The sequence below is a fragment of the Lontra canadensis genome, unplaced genomic scaffold (genome assembly GCF_010015895.1).
Source record: "Lontra canadensis isolate GAN:19392208 unplaced genomic scaffold, GSC_riverotter_1.0 scaffold232, whole genome shotgun sequence".
Lineage (NCBI taxonomy): Eukaryota > Metazoa > Chordata > Mammalia > Carnivora > Mustelidae > Lontra > Lontra canadensis.
The window spans coordinates 56,001-73,499 of record NW_022631226.1 but is presented as its reverse complement, the minus strand read 5'-3'; the positions used below and the strand labels follow the sequence as shown (position 1 = coordinate 73,499).

The following is a 17,499-nucleotide window of genomic DNA, read 5'->3' as shown; positions in this document are numbered from 1 at the left end:
TAAATAGTCTGCTGTTGACTGAAAGTCTGTAAACTGTCAAACACATGATTTGCATGTCAATATGTATTATATATTGTATTCTTACAATATGCTAGAGAAAGGAAAATGTTAAGAAAATCATAAATACATTTACAGTAGTGTAACAACAACAAAAAAAACATATGTAAGTGGACCCACACAGTTAAAACCCATGTTGTTCAACAGTCAACTATAATCTGAATTAGTCCCTTGTTCTTAATGAATATTTAGGTGGTTTCCAGTCCTTTGCAGTGATAAACAATGCTGCTATAAATAACTTTGTTACCTCAAGCATGTGCAGCTATTTGGGTAGATAGCATAAATTCCTAGAGGCAGAATTGCTGGACCAACATTTTGGTGCATTTGTAATTTTGATTGACAGGCAATCTTTCAAATGGTCTGTTTCCCTACTTCTAATCTCTACCAGTTACCTTTCTAAAATATAGAGTTGACCCTGTGGATCCTCTGCTTAATTTTAATGATTGAGTAATATGCTCAATACATAAAAAACCCATGAACTGATAATCCTTTTTTTAAAAAAGAGAGAAAGCCTACTAATCCACAACTACTTATTGTATGCCGCAGGAAGTTAAGTAGTGATCAATTCTTGGAAACTAGCAAATAAAAGGAAACATTTATCCTGTCTTTCCAGTATGAACTCTAATTCAGAATAAACAGAAGGAATTCTTTTTAGATGATCACCAGCTAGTAAATATGGAAAGAATCAGAGAATTAGGAGGAAAAATCATTTTGCATCCTCTAATGAAATAATTCAGGCAATAACCACCAGTGGTTATAAAACCACCAAATGAAAACTTGGTGAGAAACTTAAAAACTTCAAACTTTAACTGGACCCACTCATCACTGAATATGGGACAAACAGCTATTATTTGCCTCCTGATGTGAGGCGATATGAAACGCAGCACCATTTACTAAGTATTCTTCCCAAAAAGTTGCATGGAAACAGAGGGGTTAGAGGAATGAGTTAAATGGTACCATATGGAAGCCAATAGTCAAATCCAGAGTGGGGAACATTTTATAAGATAACTTGGTATCTGGAACAAGTCAGTGTCCTGAGAACAGGAGGGAGGCTGAGGAGACTGCTTCTGCTAAACTGAACACCTACTTACCAATTGTAATGGACCGATTTGTTTGGGTCCTGATTCAAACCAACCAACTGCAAAAAAGCCAGTTTTGGAGACAAGGAAATTTGATTATGGATTGGACAATACTAAGAATTTAATAGGTGTAACAATAAAACGGTAAACTTCTGTATTTTTTAGAGACACATACTGAGGTTTGTAGAAGTGAAACGATACAATATCTGGGATTTGCTCTAAAGTAACTTCAGCAAGGGAAAAAAAAAGGAAATAAAAAGAAAGCAAATGTGGCCAATCTTGATAATTATTACAGCTAGGATGGGGATTCTTAGCATAGTTCACTCGACTTCTGTTTGAAAATTTTCAATAAAACACACATAAATGTACACACAAAACAGATGACTCTCCCATTTTTTTAGGCTAACCGCAATAGTTAAGACTCACAGTCTGGCCCCAGCCCAACCTACTTTGTGTCTGTATCACTCACTCTCCACATAGGAGAGTGAGTCTCCGGTGTAGGTCTCGGGTGTAGCCTCACCACACCATTTTGACACTGGATTGGCCACTCTGTTTTCGCATTCAAGCTAATCCCACTGCTGATCTGCCTTCCCATTCTTTTCCAACTGGGAAACTCCCGACCCTCATAGATCACATGCTCCTTGTGAAGTCTTCTCTGACCTTATTAGGTTTCCTGGCATCATCTGTGATTGCTTCCTAGGAACTGTTAATACGACTAGTGGAACCTCTCTCACTTGCAGATACTGTCTGCTTCCACCAAGATCGGTGTTCCTCAATGGCAGATGGCATAAAAGTTAGGGGTACATTCTCCCAATCCAGAAAGCATGAGACCGCAAGCTGCTTTTGTTACTGTATTGCCCTGGACAAGTAACTCAGCCTCTCTGTGCCTTAGCTGTGTTGCCTTGGCAAGGAACTTAACCTCTGTGTCTCAGTTTTCTTATTTGTAAAATTTCCTTTTAGAGAGCTATCCTAACCTCCTTAAACAGATCAGAAAGGGATTACAGCAGTTTCGGACACCTGAGAAGTACTCAACACTCAAAAATCCCTAAGTGGGGCGCCTGGGTGGCTTAGTGGGTTGAGGCCTCTGCCTTCGGCTCAGGTCGTGATCCCAGGTCCTGGGATCGAGCCCCGCATCGGGCTCTCTGCTCAGCAGGGAGTCTGTTTCTTCCTCTCTCTCTCTCTGCCTACTTGTGATCTCTGTCTGTCAAATAAATAAATAAAATCTTTAAAAAAAAAAAAACAAAAACCCAAGAAGTACTCAAAACTGAAGATGAGATAATTTAACCTGTCAATATAAATATTAGATTAATGATCATAAAATACTAAAGATAGCTCTCGGGTTTGTCCCTACATTCCTCCACATACCTAGCCCAGCGTCTGTACCCTAAGCGATGGCGATACTAAAAGAGATACAAAGGCAGCACAGTTGCTGAATGCATGGAGCATGTAATTTATTGACCCTGTGTTTCCCCACTCACTGGTCACTACTCTTGACTCGCAGAACAACAGGTACAGAACTGCAAGGAATCATTCCTAGCTCCGTGATCACCAGATCCACCAGTTCCGGGGGGGTCACGTCATAGACTAAATTCAACAACCGCAGGGACAGGTGGTTCTGCCAGTTAGCCAGGGCCACGTGTTCTCCTCGCTCACACAGCAGATCATCAGGGTCACCTGCAACAGGAGACGTACCCATTTATGTCCTTTGAGAAAATAAGTTGTAATTCAACCTTCCCTCTCCCTCCCAAATCTCAGATCTTCGGAACCCTCTTTTCTGCCCTCCTGGGCTCCTTACCTAGCTCATTAGAGACAAAGGCATCAGTCTGCACACGCTCACAAAACTTGTATGTTTCACAGCAGACCAGCACTGGCACATTATGCGCTCGTGCCACCAGGGCCAGCTGCGCTGTCCCTACCCGTGACATCACGGACCCGTTGGCCAGGAGTGCATGAGCTCCCAACAGCACCTTAGAAACCTATTGTTTTGAACAGTGGAGAGGCGGAGAAAATGTGGCTTGTGATTAATGCACAAAAAAGTTCCCCACTCCTGCCCAGGATACCAATATTAAGACAATAACAGAATGTAATGGTTCTTCTTGGAAAACACCTGACCGTTGATTGACCCATTCCATCTCCCGTAAGAAAATGAAACTCCAAAGTTACTTTTGCCCTGTTTTCTCTTGAGAGCTGCTAGTTTACCGTCCTTACAATAACAACATTGCTAGACCATGCTGTAGCTGCTTTTCCTATTAAATACAAACTAAGCTATAAAATTCTAGTGTATTTAAATAATCATAACCTTGGGAAGATGGGATTATGTCTACACCACTACATCCTTTACCTTCAACTTTAGAGTCCCTTTCCTCTGCTCTCACCTCTGGGAGCACATAGGAGGCTGCAGAAATCAGCAGGTAGGAGGCAGGGACCCCAGCACGGACCAGAAAACGTAGTGTGTGCCTTCCCTCCAGCCATGGCCGGCTGTCCACCACTACCACCCGAAACCGCCGGTCCTTAGCCCAAGCCTCCTGAAGAATTCGGGATACCAGAGATGAGCTGGAGTGAATGGAGAGGAGGATTCAGGTACAGATGTCACAAACCGACAGCCAGCCAGCTCATTACTAAAAGGCAAAGGGGCAGTCCCTTCTTCCAATTTTCTCAGTCATAGGGTCTGGACCGTACCATCCATATACGAGGATCACATCTCCATTACTGATCTTCTTACAAGCAAAGCAGGAAATTGCCTTAGCTGCGAGCACAATCTTCTCTTGCACATACCGATCAATGGCCACTCGAAGTTCCGACTTGGCCTAAATGGATTAAAATGCTTAGGGAACAAAGAACGAACACATTTCTTCCTCTGATTATTATGCCAGATGCCAGAGTAAGTGCACAAGGATAGATTCAAAGGGGGCCTAATGGGGGCCCAAGGGTGGTACAAGTCAGACACCCCAACCACTTCCTTAATGCTGGACCAGGGCAGAATGGCCTCACTGTCCCTTCTGGGAGTCCTGAAAGTTTCTCAGCTGTACCCTCAGGTGCATGTCTTGCTCATTCCACATAGTCATCACCTCTTCTTCCCGCTTGGAGCTGCTCACACCCGTGATCTCCTTGTTAAGGAACTTGATGGCGTTGTACATGCTTGCTGACAGAGGACGGCACTGAGCCAGGAAGCTACAAAGACAATACCTCGCGTTTGTGCGACTCTACAACTTATGTTTGTACTTAAAAATGTTTTCTCTAAAGACAGAAAATAGAAAAATGAAACAAGAGATAAGAGCAAGAGAAAGGGTACAAGAAGAGAGCGAGGGGAGGCGGGAGCGGACTTGAAGTGGTTGTCCTTACCTGAAGTAGGGCTTTAGTTTATTCACTAGGTCCCTTGAGAGTTCTTCATTGGGAGGTGTTGTGTAATCCTGAATCACCTACAGGATACACACAGTGATCAGCAAAATGTCCCCTAATAAAGGTCTCTGAAAGTGGGCAGTAGGTTATGTTTCACTGAGCAAAGTGTTCTGAGGGTAGAGTCGTTCCCTCTGTCCCCCAGAGATGACTTCAGGTGAGAGGAAGCTGGAGTAGTGTTGGGGAAGGGAGGGTTGGGTCATAGAGGGAACAGGACGGGACATACCTGCTGCAAGGCACGAAGCAGGGCAATACACCGGGCATTGGAGCCACTGACCAGACCCTGGGAGTACTGCAGGCCGAGTCGCACCATGGCTGGGTGGATCACAGAGGATGGGATGCTGATGGGATGGCGGTGTCACACACTTTGCAAGGGAGCTTGAGCACCTACTGCCCAGCTGCTCCTGATGAAAAGGAACTTCCTTCACTAGCACAGACACCCCCATATCCTCTAGAGTTTTGCCTTGTGTGCAGGCTTCTTCCCCCAGACCCCATCTCAAATTTCCAGTCACTTTCAATACTGAGTCACCAAAACTCCTAGAACTTAAAAGTTGTGACAGTTTCATGGGATCCTACCTCATATACTGAGTCAGAGAGTTTTGTCTGCTGTACTGGGGTAGATGGGAGAAAAGACTGACTTTGGATCCATAATCGTTTCGTGTAGGAACCTTGACAAAACAGGGGAACAAGAGCAGTGGAAAGCAAGTAAACAGTAAGGCTACTTTGCCCCAAATACCCATTCTTCTCCAGGGTCTCCCTTTGCCTCGATCACTTCCCCCAACATCCCATCTCCCTTAGGCAATTTCTGGCACACACCAAAACCACTTCCTACCTGTTGTTGCTCTGGTTTTTTAGCAAGCCTTCTCAGAAGTGTGAGGTCATCGACCTGAGTGTGTTCAGGCAGACGCTTCACTCCTAAAAGATAATGACCACGTTTTCAAGACACTGTAGGTAATAAAAAGAAATCTGCTTCTAAGGGAAAAGCGACATCAAGAAAAACTGAATAGGGAGAGGGGAAAAGCAGGGAAGAAAAGAGGAGAAGAAACAGAGACAGGATGAAGTTGAAGGGAGAATTTTGAGCTCTTGGTCCCAAGGCAAAGAATGAGAAGGGAGAGCTGTTTTACCATAGGGAAGCCTGCGCTAACACAAGAATTAAAATCAAAACAGAGGTCTCGCGATGAAGGGAAGGTACCTGAGGGGGATTCTCCAGCTGTGCTGGGGCAGGCCCGAGGAGGTGGCCCTCCTTGTTCCCCTTTCCTTGCCTGTTTCAGGGCCCGCTCAGCCTCCTGCTTAGCTCGCCGTTCAGCACGAAGTTCAGCTTTACTTCGACCAGTTGGAACTTTCTCCCCAGCAGTAGACAGCTGACTGCCTGGCCCTGCCAGTTCTTTGGTTGGGCCTACGAAAGACAGAAAAAATAGGTGCCCAAGCCCCAGGCAGGTAATATCTACCTGTGCCCCAGCCGAAGCTTCTATGCTTATATAAACTTCCTCGCAGGATGCCTGGGTGGCTCAGTCCCTTAGGCCCCTGCCTTCAGCTCAGGTCATGATCCCAGAGTCCTGGGATGGAGTCCTGCATCTGCCTCCTTGGTCAGCAGGGAGCCTGCTTCTTTCTCCCTGTGCCTGCAGCTCTCCCTGCTTGTGCACGCCCTCTTTCTGGCAAAGAAATAAAATCTTAAATAAACTTCTTTGCTTTTCACTTGCTCAAACCAACTCTGTTTGTCCTGTTTCACCCTCTTCTCCCGCACACATCTACCAGTTCCACACCCCATCCCTTTAAAAAAGCCCCCCGCACCTTGACACGGGGCTGCAGGTACAGCAGAGCCAGTTTCTGGTTCCCTTCCCTTTTCCTCCTTCCGTTTCTTCTTCTGCTGTTTCTTTTCCTTCCGAAGCTGCAGCTTCTCTTCTTGGGTCATCTCCCTCCCCGCTGCCTGAGACACAGACATAGAATACTGCTCTTCCCCAACAATGCCAAAGACGATACAACACTACTGGTACCTTCCAGGGTTTCTATAAGGTAAAGCCCCTAATGCTCTCTAACTCTAATCAGCTAGCTATTACAAGCTTACATCCCATACAGATCGAAGGTTCTTCTCCAGGATCAGAGTCCTATACTGTTAGGGCTGAAAGAATTCTGTAAAACCTGGCTTTCCTGAGAAATAAAGTGAAACGGGGATGGAGGCTGGGGCGGAACGAAGCTGACACAGCCTTCTGCGTAGAGCCTGACAGGCGTTTTGGGAGGGCACCCTCACTTACCCCAGGCCGAGTAGAAAGCTCCGCCTTCATCCCAGACCCCGAGTCTGCATCAGAAAACAGGTCACAAAGTGAGCCAGAGAGGCTCCGGGAGGATTTGGAGGGGCTCGTACCCCGCGCGGCTGGCTGCTGGGTCGGCATGACCACAGCTCTGCCGCCAGGCGGGAGACAAGCCAGGGATCCGCGTGGGGACGCAGTGCGCGGCAGGATCAAAAGGGAGGCGGAGGAGGCAGCCTGGAGGGGCCCCCACCCTTCTCGCCCGAGCCAGCCGGTACGCGGCGCAAAGCTGCGCCCCAGGCAGTGCACCCCAGAGTCCGGAGAGGCGCCAGAACCGAACGACAGGACCCAGAGGGACTCAGGGCTCGGCCGCAGCCTCCTGGCGCCCGGCGGCTCGCTTACCTGTTAGCGCGTCCCCGCCCTTCACTCACCCTCACGAACAGCCACAGCCACGGCAGCCATCACCCTCGATTCTAGGCTCCGCCTGCCGCAGTCCTTGGGCCTACAGCGCCACCTGGGCAGACACCCGGGGCGCGCAGCCCTCGGCGGACTACAATCTCCGACGTGCACTGGGGCTCCGCCCCGGGCTACGGGAACCGAGGAGGGTCTTCTCAGCTTTGCTCTCCCAGGCGTGGCAGTGGGTTCTTGCACTTTAGACTACAATTCCCAGCATGCCGAGGGAGCTGCGCCCAGAGCGGACGTCCCACCACCCTTCCCATCTCCGATCCCAGGCCTCCGCCCCCCCCAAAATGGCGAGTGAGGCAGCGGGGACGCGCTGAGCGGCGGAGGCGAGCGTGTAAAGCCGCTGCGGCCCTGTCAGTCCGGAGCCCACCTGGGCCCTGCCACAGGGAACATGCACTTTTCCATTCCTGAAACCGAGTCCCGCAGCGGGGACAGCGGCGGCTCCGCCTACGTGGTGAGGAGCGGCCGGAGCCGGGCCGGGCAGGGGCGGGGATAACGGGCCAGAGCCCTCTCCGAGCGGCCTCCGAGGCCTGGGTCGCCACCCTTGGGGCCTGGTCCCAGGCCGCCGACTCCAGACGGCCTTCCTGGGATCTTATATCCCGTCTCAGATTCGTCCAAAGGTCGCCCAAGCTCCTTCAGGTCCTTTGTTCCCCCGCGTCGTCTCCCTCTGTCTGGGCCGCGGCCGCTCTGGTGGGCGTCACTGGCCTCTTGGGGAGGGAGACTGCGGCATGAGCTCCCGAGTTGACCCCCGGCTGGTCCTTATGCTCTAGGACCCTACCCTGGGGTAAACAGACTAATAAATCCTCGGACGATCTCGGGGTGTTACCTAGACGGAGCTGGTGCCAGATGACTTCTGGCCACGGTTTTCAAGGGGGTTGCCCAGGCCACGACCCTATAATGTTTGCCTGCTTTTGTGTCTTCAGGCCTATAACATTCACGTGAATGGAGTCCTGCATTGCCGGGTGCGCTACAGCCAGCTCCTGGGGCTGCACGAGCAGGTGGGACCAGTACCCCTGCCTTGAGGCAGCTTTCAAGCCCTTTCCTACACTTGGGCATCGGTATCTTCGTTTTTCCCCTCTTGGCTCTCTCCTAGGCTGTGTAGTTTTTCTTTAATCACTGCCACTGGGAAGGGTCTGGTGCTTTATCTTACCGATTGACATTTCCGGGGAACTCCCTAAGAAGCTTGCTGTCTTGCTGCTTTAACTGCTTCTTTTTATACTCACATCCGCCTTTCTGCTTTCCTGTCCTCAGTCTTCAACCTTTGCCCGTGCATGGAAAAAGCGCCCTCCTCCCTCTGCTGCCAAAGTACATTTCTTCTGCCATCTGAACTACAACTTGAAATTCTTTTTCCTTCTCATACAAATCATTCACGGATCCTTCTGTGCTCTTTAGCTCATTTCAGTGGGCCTAACTGTTCAGTTATCTTTATGTATCTCTGATGCAGTGTTTCTATGTTATCCTTCAGCAGATTGCAAGCTCTATTCAACTCAGTAGAGTGTCCTGGTTCTACTGATAACTAGCTGTGCAACCCTGAGCAGTTACTTAATTTCTTTGGGCCTTAGTTTCTTTTCTTTTCTTTCTTTCTTTTTTTTTTTTTTCCTAAGATTTTATTTATCTATCTGACAGAGAAATCACAAGTAGGCAAAGAGGCAGGCAGAGAGAGGGGGGAAGCAGACTCCCCGCCGTGCAGAGGACCCTGAGATCACAGCCTGAGCCGAAGGCAGAGGCTTAACCCACTGAGCCACCCAGGCACCCTGGGCCTTAGTTTCTAAGACCGAAACATGTATTTGTTGGTCTGCAAAGTCCCATTAAGTCTTTTTTTTTTTTTCTTTTAAGATTTTATTTGACAGATCACAAGTAGGCATAGAAGCAGGCAGAGAGAGAGGGGTAAGCAAGCTCCCTGCTGAGCACAGAACCGGATGTGGGGCTCGATCCCACGACCCTGAGATCATGACCTGAGCTGAAGGCAGAGGCTTAACCCACTGAGCCACCCAGGCGCCCCTCCCTTTAAGTCTTAACATATTTTGTGAATGTATTAGCTGTACTTAACTGGGAACATAAATTTTCCTTTTAAAGTTCTTTGCTTCTGGTGAGGGTTCAGTGAACACAGTCTTGCTGAATAGAGTTCCCTAGGCCCTGGCCCTATATAAACCCTACCCACACTGTGAAGGCCCTGACTTGTACATAGTAAGATGGGAAAGAACTTAATATTTGGGACAGAAGAATGGCTCCACCGGGATGCTACCTCTGCCAGAGGAATGATTTCCTGGATTACCAGGGTAGATGGGGCCCGGGCAGGCGTGAAGGGATGGTGGCTGAGGGAAGGGAAGGGGTGCCCAAAAGAACACTGTGAGTGTGGATTGCCTCTTCTCATTTGCTGTGTTTTATGTGAAGGGTTGTATCTCTTTCCCCAAATAGCTTCGGAAGGAGTATGGGGCCAATGTTCTTCCTGCATTTCCCCCAAAGAAGCTTTTCTCTCTGACACCTGCTGAGGTAGAACAGAGGAGAGAGCAGTTAGAGAAGTACATGCAAGCTGGTGAGTGGTTGAAGGGAACTTAAGGCTAACTGTTTAGAGAGCTGTGGGAAGAGACTCAAAACCGCTGGTTCTGTAGACTGGCCTGAATTAATTTCTACAGCTGGGGAGCCTCTTGTTTGATCTGTTAATTAGGAGAAGTAAATAACACACAAGGATGGTCTGGGTATCAGCAAAGCAATTTGGCCAATAGACTAATACAGTTTAGAAATAACCAGTGTAACACTTCATAGTCTTAAAGCAGTTTAGATGGGTGGGGAGAACTTAATTTTTATCTGATGTGCTTTAGATTAACATCATTGTTATTTCCCCAGTTCTATAGACTGGACTCAACTAGATGGCAGCCAAGGGTGGGGCAGGTGAAGAATATTTGCAAACAGTGAGTGAGGTGAGGCCAGCTGGGGGATACAACAGGCCATCATCAGCCCAGGAAATGGGGTATGGGGGGGAACCTACCAAGAAAAGAACTGGGGGCGGGGGGAGTCAAGAGGGAGTCCTAAGTTACTGGAATAGTGTTCTCTTGTCCCCACAGTTCGGCAAGACCCGCTGCTTGGGAGCAGTGAGACCTTCAACAGCTTCCTGCGTCGGGCACAACAGGTAAGGCTCTGGGTGGTAATGAGATTTAAGGGAAGGACTTTCCTATAGGGCCATGGCATTTTAAGGCAGTGGCTACAGAAGAGTCATCCTGGTACCTTTTTTTATGGGAGGGGGCTTCTGCTGTACCAGTGAAATCAAGGAAACCCAGCCTGTAATTAAGCAACTAAGAATAAAGACGCTGGAAGGACCTAGAAATAGAGTTGGGAATGGGTCAGATTTGGACGCTGAGTAAGCATTAACAAGGCAGTGAGTGCCTCATGTATGTTCACTCCAGGAGACACAGCAGGTCCCCACCGAGGAGGTTTCCTTGGAAGTGCTACTCAGCAATGGGCAGAAAGTTCTGGTCAATGTGCTAACTTCAGATCAGACTGAAGATGTCCTAGAGGTGAGGCACTTGTACTGCACGGCCCCACCTCCTCTGCACCCCCAGGGTCCCAGGTTTGGAGGTGATTAGAACCAGCCAGTATGATGAGCTGTACTTGCTTCCCTATCCCCAGGCTGTGGCTGCAAAGCTGGATCTTCCGGATGACTTGATCGGATACTTTAGTCTCTTTCTAGTTCGAGAGAAAGAGGACGGAACCTTTTCTTGTGAGTTTCTATGGACATGACTTCTTCCCTGTGCTTCTAGTAGTGAATTTGCCCTGCTAATTCCTCCCCAAATCTGACATTTCCTCAGGGCTCCTCTCTTGATTTTTCTCCCCTTGAGTCTTATATTTCCTTTTTTTTTTTTTTTCTCCTTTTAACCCATAGTCGTACGGAAGTTGCAAGAGTTTGAGCTGCCTTATGTGTCTGTTACCAGTCTTCGGAGTCAAGAGTATAAGATTGTGCTAAGGAAGAGGTCAGGGCTGGGCTTGGAGGAGGGGGAGGGTGCTGGTGATTACTGGGGCACATCTACCCTGGTAATCCAGGAGACAGAATAACCTGGACAAGGGGGTAGTGCTGGGTGATACTACCAGGCCTCCCAAGCTTCCTCCCACTATACCACCCTATTTGCTCAGTAGTTCTAGATTGCTCCTATTTTCTATTCCACCTCTCTTGCCTTACCCCAGCTTAGCCCCGTTACCCCTTTCCACCCCTTGGCCTCACAGTTATTGGGACTCTGCCTATGATGACGATGTCATGGAGAACCGGGTTGGCCTGAATCTGCTTTATGCTCAGGTGAGCTTGGAGCTGCCTCAGAACCTTTCCCCTGAAACAGATACTGGTGTCCCACTCCGCCAAGGAAGCTCTTCATGTCTTTACACCCAGTTCACGGGAAAGTTCCTAGAATACTATCAGGGCACCTGGCACTCTCCCTACTTTGTAAGCTGATAAAGCCAAGGACTTACTGCAAAGAGCTTGCTCAAGCATGGGGCTAAGGGTCAGGCTGGACAGAGGTAACTGGACACTTCTCCTTGGACCTCTGATTGGAAGCCCCAAACCCCCCACCCGTTGTCTCCACCGTAGACGGTATCAGACATTGAGCGTGGGTGGATCCTGGTCACCAAGGAGCAGCACCGGCAGCTCAAATCTCTGCAAGAGAAGGTCTCCAAGAAGGAGGTGAGCCTGCTTTCCTGTCTCCTTCCAAGGGTTGTTTTCTGACTCACCCCACTTCCCCTCCTGACACGTCCCGCATGGTGACTGGGTTTCAGTTCCTGCGGCTGGCGCAGACACTGCGGCACTACGGCTACTTGCGCTTTGACGCCTGTGTGGCTGACTTCCCAGAGAAGGACTGTCCCGTGGTGGTGAGCGCAGGCAACAGTGAGCTCAGCCTGCAGCTCCGCCTGCCTGGCCAGCAACTCCGCGAAGGTTCCTTCCGGGTCACCCGCATGCGGTGCTGGCGCGTCACCTCCTCTGTGAGTTGGGGTAGGCCTTTGGGATGGTGGTCTGGCAAGCCTTGAGCTTCAGGAATGGGCTGCAGTTGATTAAAGAGGGAGACAGATGGGCCGGAACAATCTCAGCCTAACTCTCCTTTCTCTCCCAGGTGCCACTGCCCAGTGGAGGCACAAGCAGCCCAGGCCGGGGCCGGGGTGAGGTGCGCCTGGAACTGGCTTTTGAATACCTCATGAGCAAGGACCGGCTACAGTGGGTCACCATCACCAGCCCTCAGGTGTGAGCCCACCCTCAGGCCTCCTCTGGAGCCCATTGCACCGTCTCTTAGATACCCAAGTCTAGGGCTTCCAGGACTCCATGTGAGTGGGAGCCCTTGTCTTAGGGGTGCTGGGCTCAGGAGGACCACTCTAGTCAGGCTGAGCTCTCTTCTTGCCCTCAGGCCATCATGATGAGTATCTGCTTACAGTCCATGGTAGATGAACTGATGGTGAAGAAATCTGGCGGCAGCATCAGGAAGGTAAGCAAAGGTGTGGACCAAACAGCTGAGTTTTTATGCTCTCCCTGCCTCTTGTCCTGGGTGTGAGGCTTCTCCCAAGAGGGGGAAGTGATGGAAAATCCAAAGGGATCCTACTCTTATCAGCACTTCATCCCTAGATGCTGCGTAGGCGAGTGGGGGGCACCCTGAGACGCTCAGACAGCCAGCAAGCAGTGAAGTCCCCACCCCTGCTTGTAAGTATCACTTTCTCATCAGTACCCCCCACCCCTGCCGGCCTTGCCTTATTTCCCCTGGTGAGGTCTCTGACACCTCCGCCTCCTCGTCCTCAGGAGTCACCTGATGCCAGCCGGGAGTCCGTGGTCAAACTCTCAGTGAGTTTCCCGTGTGGGTTGGGGATCTCAGGGACGGGTCTCGGGATCTCAGGGAGGCTGGAGCCCTCTGACCCAACCTGCCTTTGTTACAGAGCAAGCTGAGTGCCGTGAGCTTGCGGGGGATTGGCAGTCCCAGCACAGATGCCGGTGCCAGTGATGTCCACGGCAATTTTGCCTTCGAGGGCATTGGAGATGAGGATCTGTGATCTCCAGTGCTCAGATGTCTGCCCTCTACCCCGGAGGAATGTTCAGAAACTTGCCCTGTGCCTGTATCCCCCAAGCCAGGGGGGTCTTTTCCTTCCTTCCCCTTTCTTCTCTTGGCCAGGGGCTTCCTAACCCACCTTCCCTCCCACCCCCTGGGCTGGCTGCACAAAGGAGTGTTCTCTCTTTTCAGAGCTGGCCCTCAATGCCAAATTAGCATTTAGTATTTTGCACAAAGTCCAAGGGACCGTGGCTACCTGCCTTGGGGAGGAACTGCAGCTTCCCCTGGGGCTGCTTCTGGCTTCTCGGGGCCATGGGTCAAGGGGATGGGCAGAGGTCTATGTACGGTCTGGCCCAACTCCCCATCATTAAACTCAGCCTGACTGCTGCCTACCTCTGGTTCCCTTTCACTGCCCCTGCCCCCCCATCACAGCACAGACTGCTGCGCTAAGGTTAAGGTGCTTGCCACTGCCAATTCAGCGTAGACATGGCTTTGTTAGTGTTTCCTTTATTATAAAGCACTGAAATAAGTTAAATAAACAGGTGGGAGGCTGGGCAATCCCCCAGCCAGTTCCTCTCCTGCCCCTGGGAGCAGTGGAGGTGAACGCAGGGCCCTTCTCACTGAGCTCATGAAGTGCATCAGTCAAGGCAAGGCCCCCTGGTCCATATGGGCCCCTCGCCCATGGGGTCTGAGCTGGTCCATATAGTGCCTAGGTTAGTCTGTGGAGCCCCTGGCCAGCGGGGGAGGAAGTAGGAGGTGGCTTCTGGTCCATCTGTATAAAACATACAGGAGAGGCAGGGCTAATCCATAGGGCCCTGAGGGAGAAGGACCTAGTTCAGGGCGAGTCCGTATGGAGAGCCCGGCTACCAGCAGCACTCAAAGCTGTCGGACCCCGAGAGCTCAACACAGAGGAGGGGCTGTGAGCTGGGGCCCAGCCCTCAGAGGCAGAGAGGCCAGGTCCTCCTGCCCCACCATGGCCATGCACCTTCTGGTGGCGTTTGTAGTTGTCCCAGTGGCCTGTGGTGTAGGCGCAGGTGGCACAGCGGAAGGGCTTCTCGCCTGTGTGCCGCAGCATGTGGCGTTTGAGGTTCATGCTCTGATTGCAGCTGTAGTTGCAAAGGCTACACCGAAAAGGTTTGTCCCCAGAGTGGATGCGACCATGACGCTTGAGGTTGGCCAGGTTGCCGCAGGCATAGGGGCAAAGGGGGCACTTGTAGGGCTTCTCTCCTGTGTGGACGCGCTGGTGCCGTTTCAGGTTATCCAGATGAGCAGAGGCATAGGGACAGCGGGCACAGCGAAAGGGCTTCTCACCACTGTGCGTCTTCATATGCCGGGCCAGGTGGTTGGGATAGTGAGTGGCAAAGGGGCAGAGGCTACAGGCAAAGCCTTTGTCACTGGGGCCTTGGGGCCCCCCACTGGCACCCCCTCCAGCCTCTCCTCGCATGCAGCGCCCACACATGGCAGCTCCCAGCCGACTACCCTCGCCCTCCTCCAGCTCCTGTCCACAGTTCCGGCAGGTCCAAGGGAACAGCAGCTCTGGCAGTGGTTCTGAGCCAGTCCCACAGAGGCCCTCCCCTTCACCCCGCAGCTGCCCACAGTCCGGCAGGAAACTGGCACCACCTGGTGGCACATGGAGGCTCAAATCTGGAAGCAGCAGAGCATCTGTGGGGACAATGAGACCTGAGCTATGAATCCAAGTATCCCCAACGCCACCCACCCATGTCCCAGGTTCTTTTGGTTTCTGGCTTTTTACCTTCAGGTCGCCGGGGCACTGCCCCCTCCTGCTCTGTGGGACTGGGAGGCCGGGTGGGACGTGGAGCACAGCAGCGGAAGCCACAGGTCGGGCAGGGAGGAGTGGGGGGCCCCGCGTGGGTACGCTGATGCCGCCTCAGGTTGCCCAGGCTGCTGCAGGCAAAGGGGCAGTGGGGACAGCGGTAGGGCTTCTCGCCAGTGTGGGTGCGGGTATGTCGCGTCAGGTTGACGAGCTGGGCTGAGGCGTAGGGGCAGCGGCCACAGCGGAACGGCTTCTCCCCGCTGTGTGTCTGCATGTGCCGCTTCAGGTGGCTCGAGTAGTGGGACACGAAGGCGCAGAGGCGGCATGAGTATAGTAGCCGTGGGGGCAGCGGGGGCCCCCCACCCGGCCCTCCTGCCCCACAACACGGCCCCTCACCTGTCGGCCCCCCACACAGCTGGCAGGCTGGGCCTGGCCTCTCACCCCTGGCCTCCCCTGGACCCCTGGCTGGTTCCTCAACTTCACTCTCAGCACTTAGTGGCCGGCCGCCCCCAGACTCGTCATCACTCAGCCCGTAGGGAAGCCCAGGCCTGGCCCCCAGAGAGTCTCCTGGCAAGACAGACATGAGAAGAGACATCAACGTGGGGTAGGACCAGGCTCCAAATTCGCTCAGTGGTGTCTCCCCACCCCTCGCCCTTGCTTGGCCCGACCCTTCACTTCAGTGATCCTGAAAATTCAATATGAATTACCTGCTTCTGAGCCTGTACTAACCTAGTGATGACAGCTGTACCTAACTCCACTGCACAGAAAAAGATCAAAGGCTCACAGTGGACCACAGGCTGAAATGAATCAATAATGTAATTAGCTGATTTTTGGGATAAGAAAGTAAAGTGAAAATACACAAGGCAGAGGCCTGAGACCTTATTCTAAGCTCTGTATTAGGAAGGTCCTTTTTAGTATAGAGCTGATTATATAATAAAAACTATGTCAAGAGTGAGGCCAAATCTAGAGAGAAGTGGAAACAAAGTAACGTGCCTAAAAGATTTTCTTTTACATGGATTCCCTCAATGATTTTCAAAAACATCCTTTGTATAGGTGGCATAAGTGGGTAGATGGTGCACCAAATTAGGATGGGGTGATGTTAAGATTGACAGGGAAAAGGAATGTTCAAGAACACTTGGGGGTAGGGACCAAAACCTCAATAGAAAAGGGTTTATGCTGCAGGTGAAAGGCAGATTAGGCACAACTTAATTTCAACAAGAAGTTGTTTCCCTGACCCTCTTTAACTTCATATAAAGAATGTGCTAGACAGGAGAACAAGGTTATTAAAAGGACATTAACTTTTAACCAGTTGCTCCATGTGATTCATCCACTGTCCTATTCATACCCTTTGAACCAGGCCCCAGAACTTCACCTCAACAAAGTGATGGAGCTCACTGGACCATTAGGCAAGTGAAAAAAATCTAGCTCAAATCTAAAATCATCCCTAGGTTGTGGCACTGTTTCATGTTTTGCTCACTGGCACTAAATCCTAACCCGTCTCTTGAAGGGCTTAAGTTCCAGCGGCCACTAATCCTTGACCAAGTCCCTCAAACCTACCTTCAGAGTCTCTCTCGAAGCCCATGAGCTGGTCGCTGTTGCCGTCACCTTCCTCCTCTTCCTCTTCCTCCTCAAACTCCAGATCCTGGCCTAGTAGCAAATCACTCTCCAATACGAGGGCCCCGGGTCCTTCGTCGAGGGAGTCTTCGGTATCCACTGAAGAAGGGAGGGGGCTTGTAGATTCTCCCTCAGGAGCCGAGCCCATGATCCGCACCCCGGGAGCTACCGCGAAGCTCGTACTCCCCGAACTCACAGACCCTCTCGGGTTCCCTTAGTACCTCGGTAGGAAGCTAGGAGTCCAGATCGCCCACCCCATCCCTCAGGAGTCCCCCTCCACCCCGACCTGAACCCACTCCACTGACCCCACCCCCACTCCTCCCCCCTCGCGGCCCCTGACCCCTGACCTTTGACCCCCTCGCATTTCACCGGCTGCGGGTGGCTCTGCTTCCTTCGGGGCATCGTGACCGGCTCCAGCCCGACGCGCCTCCGGCCTGCGGCCGCCCGGCCCCGCCCCTCCCAATCCCGCCTGCCCGCCCGCCCTTCTTCTCAGGGCCCGCGGGCCGCCTCCATGCAGCGGCGCGGGCCCCGGGCAGCCCCCGGCCCTGGCCCCGGCGCCCAGCTCAGGCCGCTCCCGCCGCCGCCGCCGCGTCCATTCATGGAGCCCCCTACACCCCCCTACGGAGACCAGCTGGTACCTCCGTCCTCGCTTCCGCTTCCGCTGCCGCAGAGCCACACGGGAGGCGTAGTCCGTGGAAAGCAGAAGCGGCGAAAACGTCCACAGCATGACCAGGAAGTGATTGTGACGAAAGGAAGCGAGCGAGCCAATCAGAGATGAGATAGAAACCAGCCGGGTGAAGAATGTAGGAGAAGCCTTGGCCGGGCTTTAAGTCTTGGTAGCCGCCCAGCAGGTCCTTATC

The 17,499-nt window shown here is 51.6% G+C and overlaps 3 protein-coding genes across 9 annotated transcripts; 1 reads left to right on the top strand and 2 right to left on the bottom strand.

Moving 5' to 3' along the window:
- Positions 1-2,562: 2,562 nt before the first annotated feature.
- Positions 2,563-7,329, bottom strand: EIF2B4 (eukaryotic translation initiation factor 2B subunit delta). 5 transcript variants are annotated; one of them, XM_032849572.1, is made up of 13 exons: positions 7,210-7,329; positions 6,785-6,828; positions 6,324-6,459; positions 5,725-5,928; positions 5,365-5,447; positions 5,109-5,200; positions 4,759-4,873; positions 4,479-4,555; positions 4,205-4,307; positions 3,816-3,943; positions 3,512-3,689; positions 2,932-3,112; positions 2,563-2,810 (listed from the first exon to the last, which is right to left on the bottom strand). In XM_032849572.1, exons 1-13 carry the CDS (start codon positions 7,238-7,240, stop codon positions 2,611-2,613), a joined length of 1,572 nt encoding a protein of 523 aa, XP_032705463.1. In that variant the 5' UTR covers positions 7,241-7,329; the 3' UTR covers positions 2,563-2,610. The 5 variants fall into 5 exon arrangements, with proteins under 5 accessions (XP_032705463.1, XP_032705464.1, XP_032705465.1 ...); XM_032849573.1 differs by lacking the exon at positions 7,210-7,329 and having other exon boundaries at positions 5,725-5,932; positions 6,325-6,459; positions 6,785-7,092; XM_032849574.1 differs by lacking the exon at positions 7,210-7,329 and having other exon boundaries at positions 6,785-7,090.
- A 166-nt stretch (positions 7,330-7,495) lies between these two features.
- SNX17 (sorting nexin 17) lies at positions 7,496-13,643 on the top strand. The gene is made up of 15 exons (XM_032849581.1): positions 7,496-7,694; positions 8,164-8,238; positions 9,659-9,776; positions 10,306-10,370; positions 10,645-10,755; positions 10,868-10,958; positions 11,121-11,208; positions 11,459-11,528; positions 11,817-11,909; positions 12,002-12,205; positions 12,334-12,459; positions 12,622-12,699; positions 12,837-12,911; positions 13,008-13,049; positions 13,142-13,643. The coding sequence occupies exons 1-15, from the start codon at positions 7,632-7,634 to the stop codon at positions 13,253-13,255; spliced, it is 1,413 nt and encodes a 470-aa protein (XP_032705472.1). The 5' UTR covers positions 7,496-7,631; the 3' UTR covers positions 13,256-13,643.
- Positions 13,644-13,742: 99 nt separating this feature from the next.
- ZNF513 (zinc finger protein 513) lies at positions 13,743-17,378 on the bottom strand. Of its 3 annotated transcripts, none has more exons than XM_032849579.1 (4): positions 17,278-17,378; positions 16,583-16,738; positions 15,005-15,592; positions 13,743-14,913 (listed from the first exon to the last, which is right to left on the bottom strand). In XM_032849579.1, exons 2-4 carry the CDS (start codon positions 16,605-16,607, stop codon positions 14,087-14,089), a joined length of 1,440 nt encoding a protein of 479 aa, XP_032705470.1. In that variant the 5' UTR covers positions 16,608-16,738; positions 17,278-17,378; the 3' UTR covers positions 13,743-14,086. The 3 variants fall into 3 exon arrangements, with proteins under 3 accessions (XP_032705470.1, XP_032705468.1, XP_032705469.1); XM_032849577.1 differs by lacking the exon at positions 17,278-17,378 and adding an exon at positions 16,987-17,186; XM_032849578.1 differs by lacking the exon at positions 17,278-17,378 and adding an exon at positions 16,861-16,945.
- Positions 17,379-17,499: the final 121 nt, after the last annotated feature.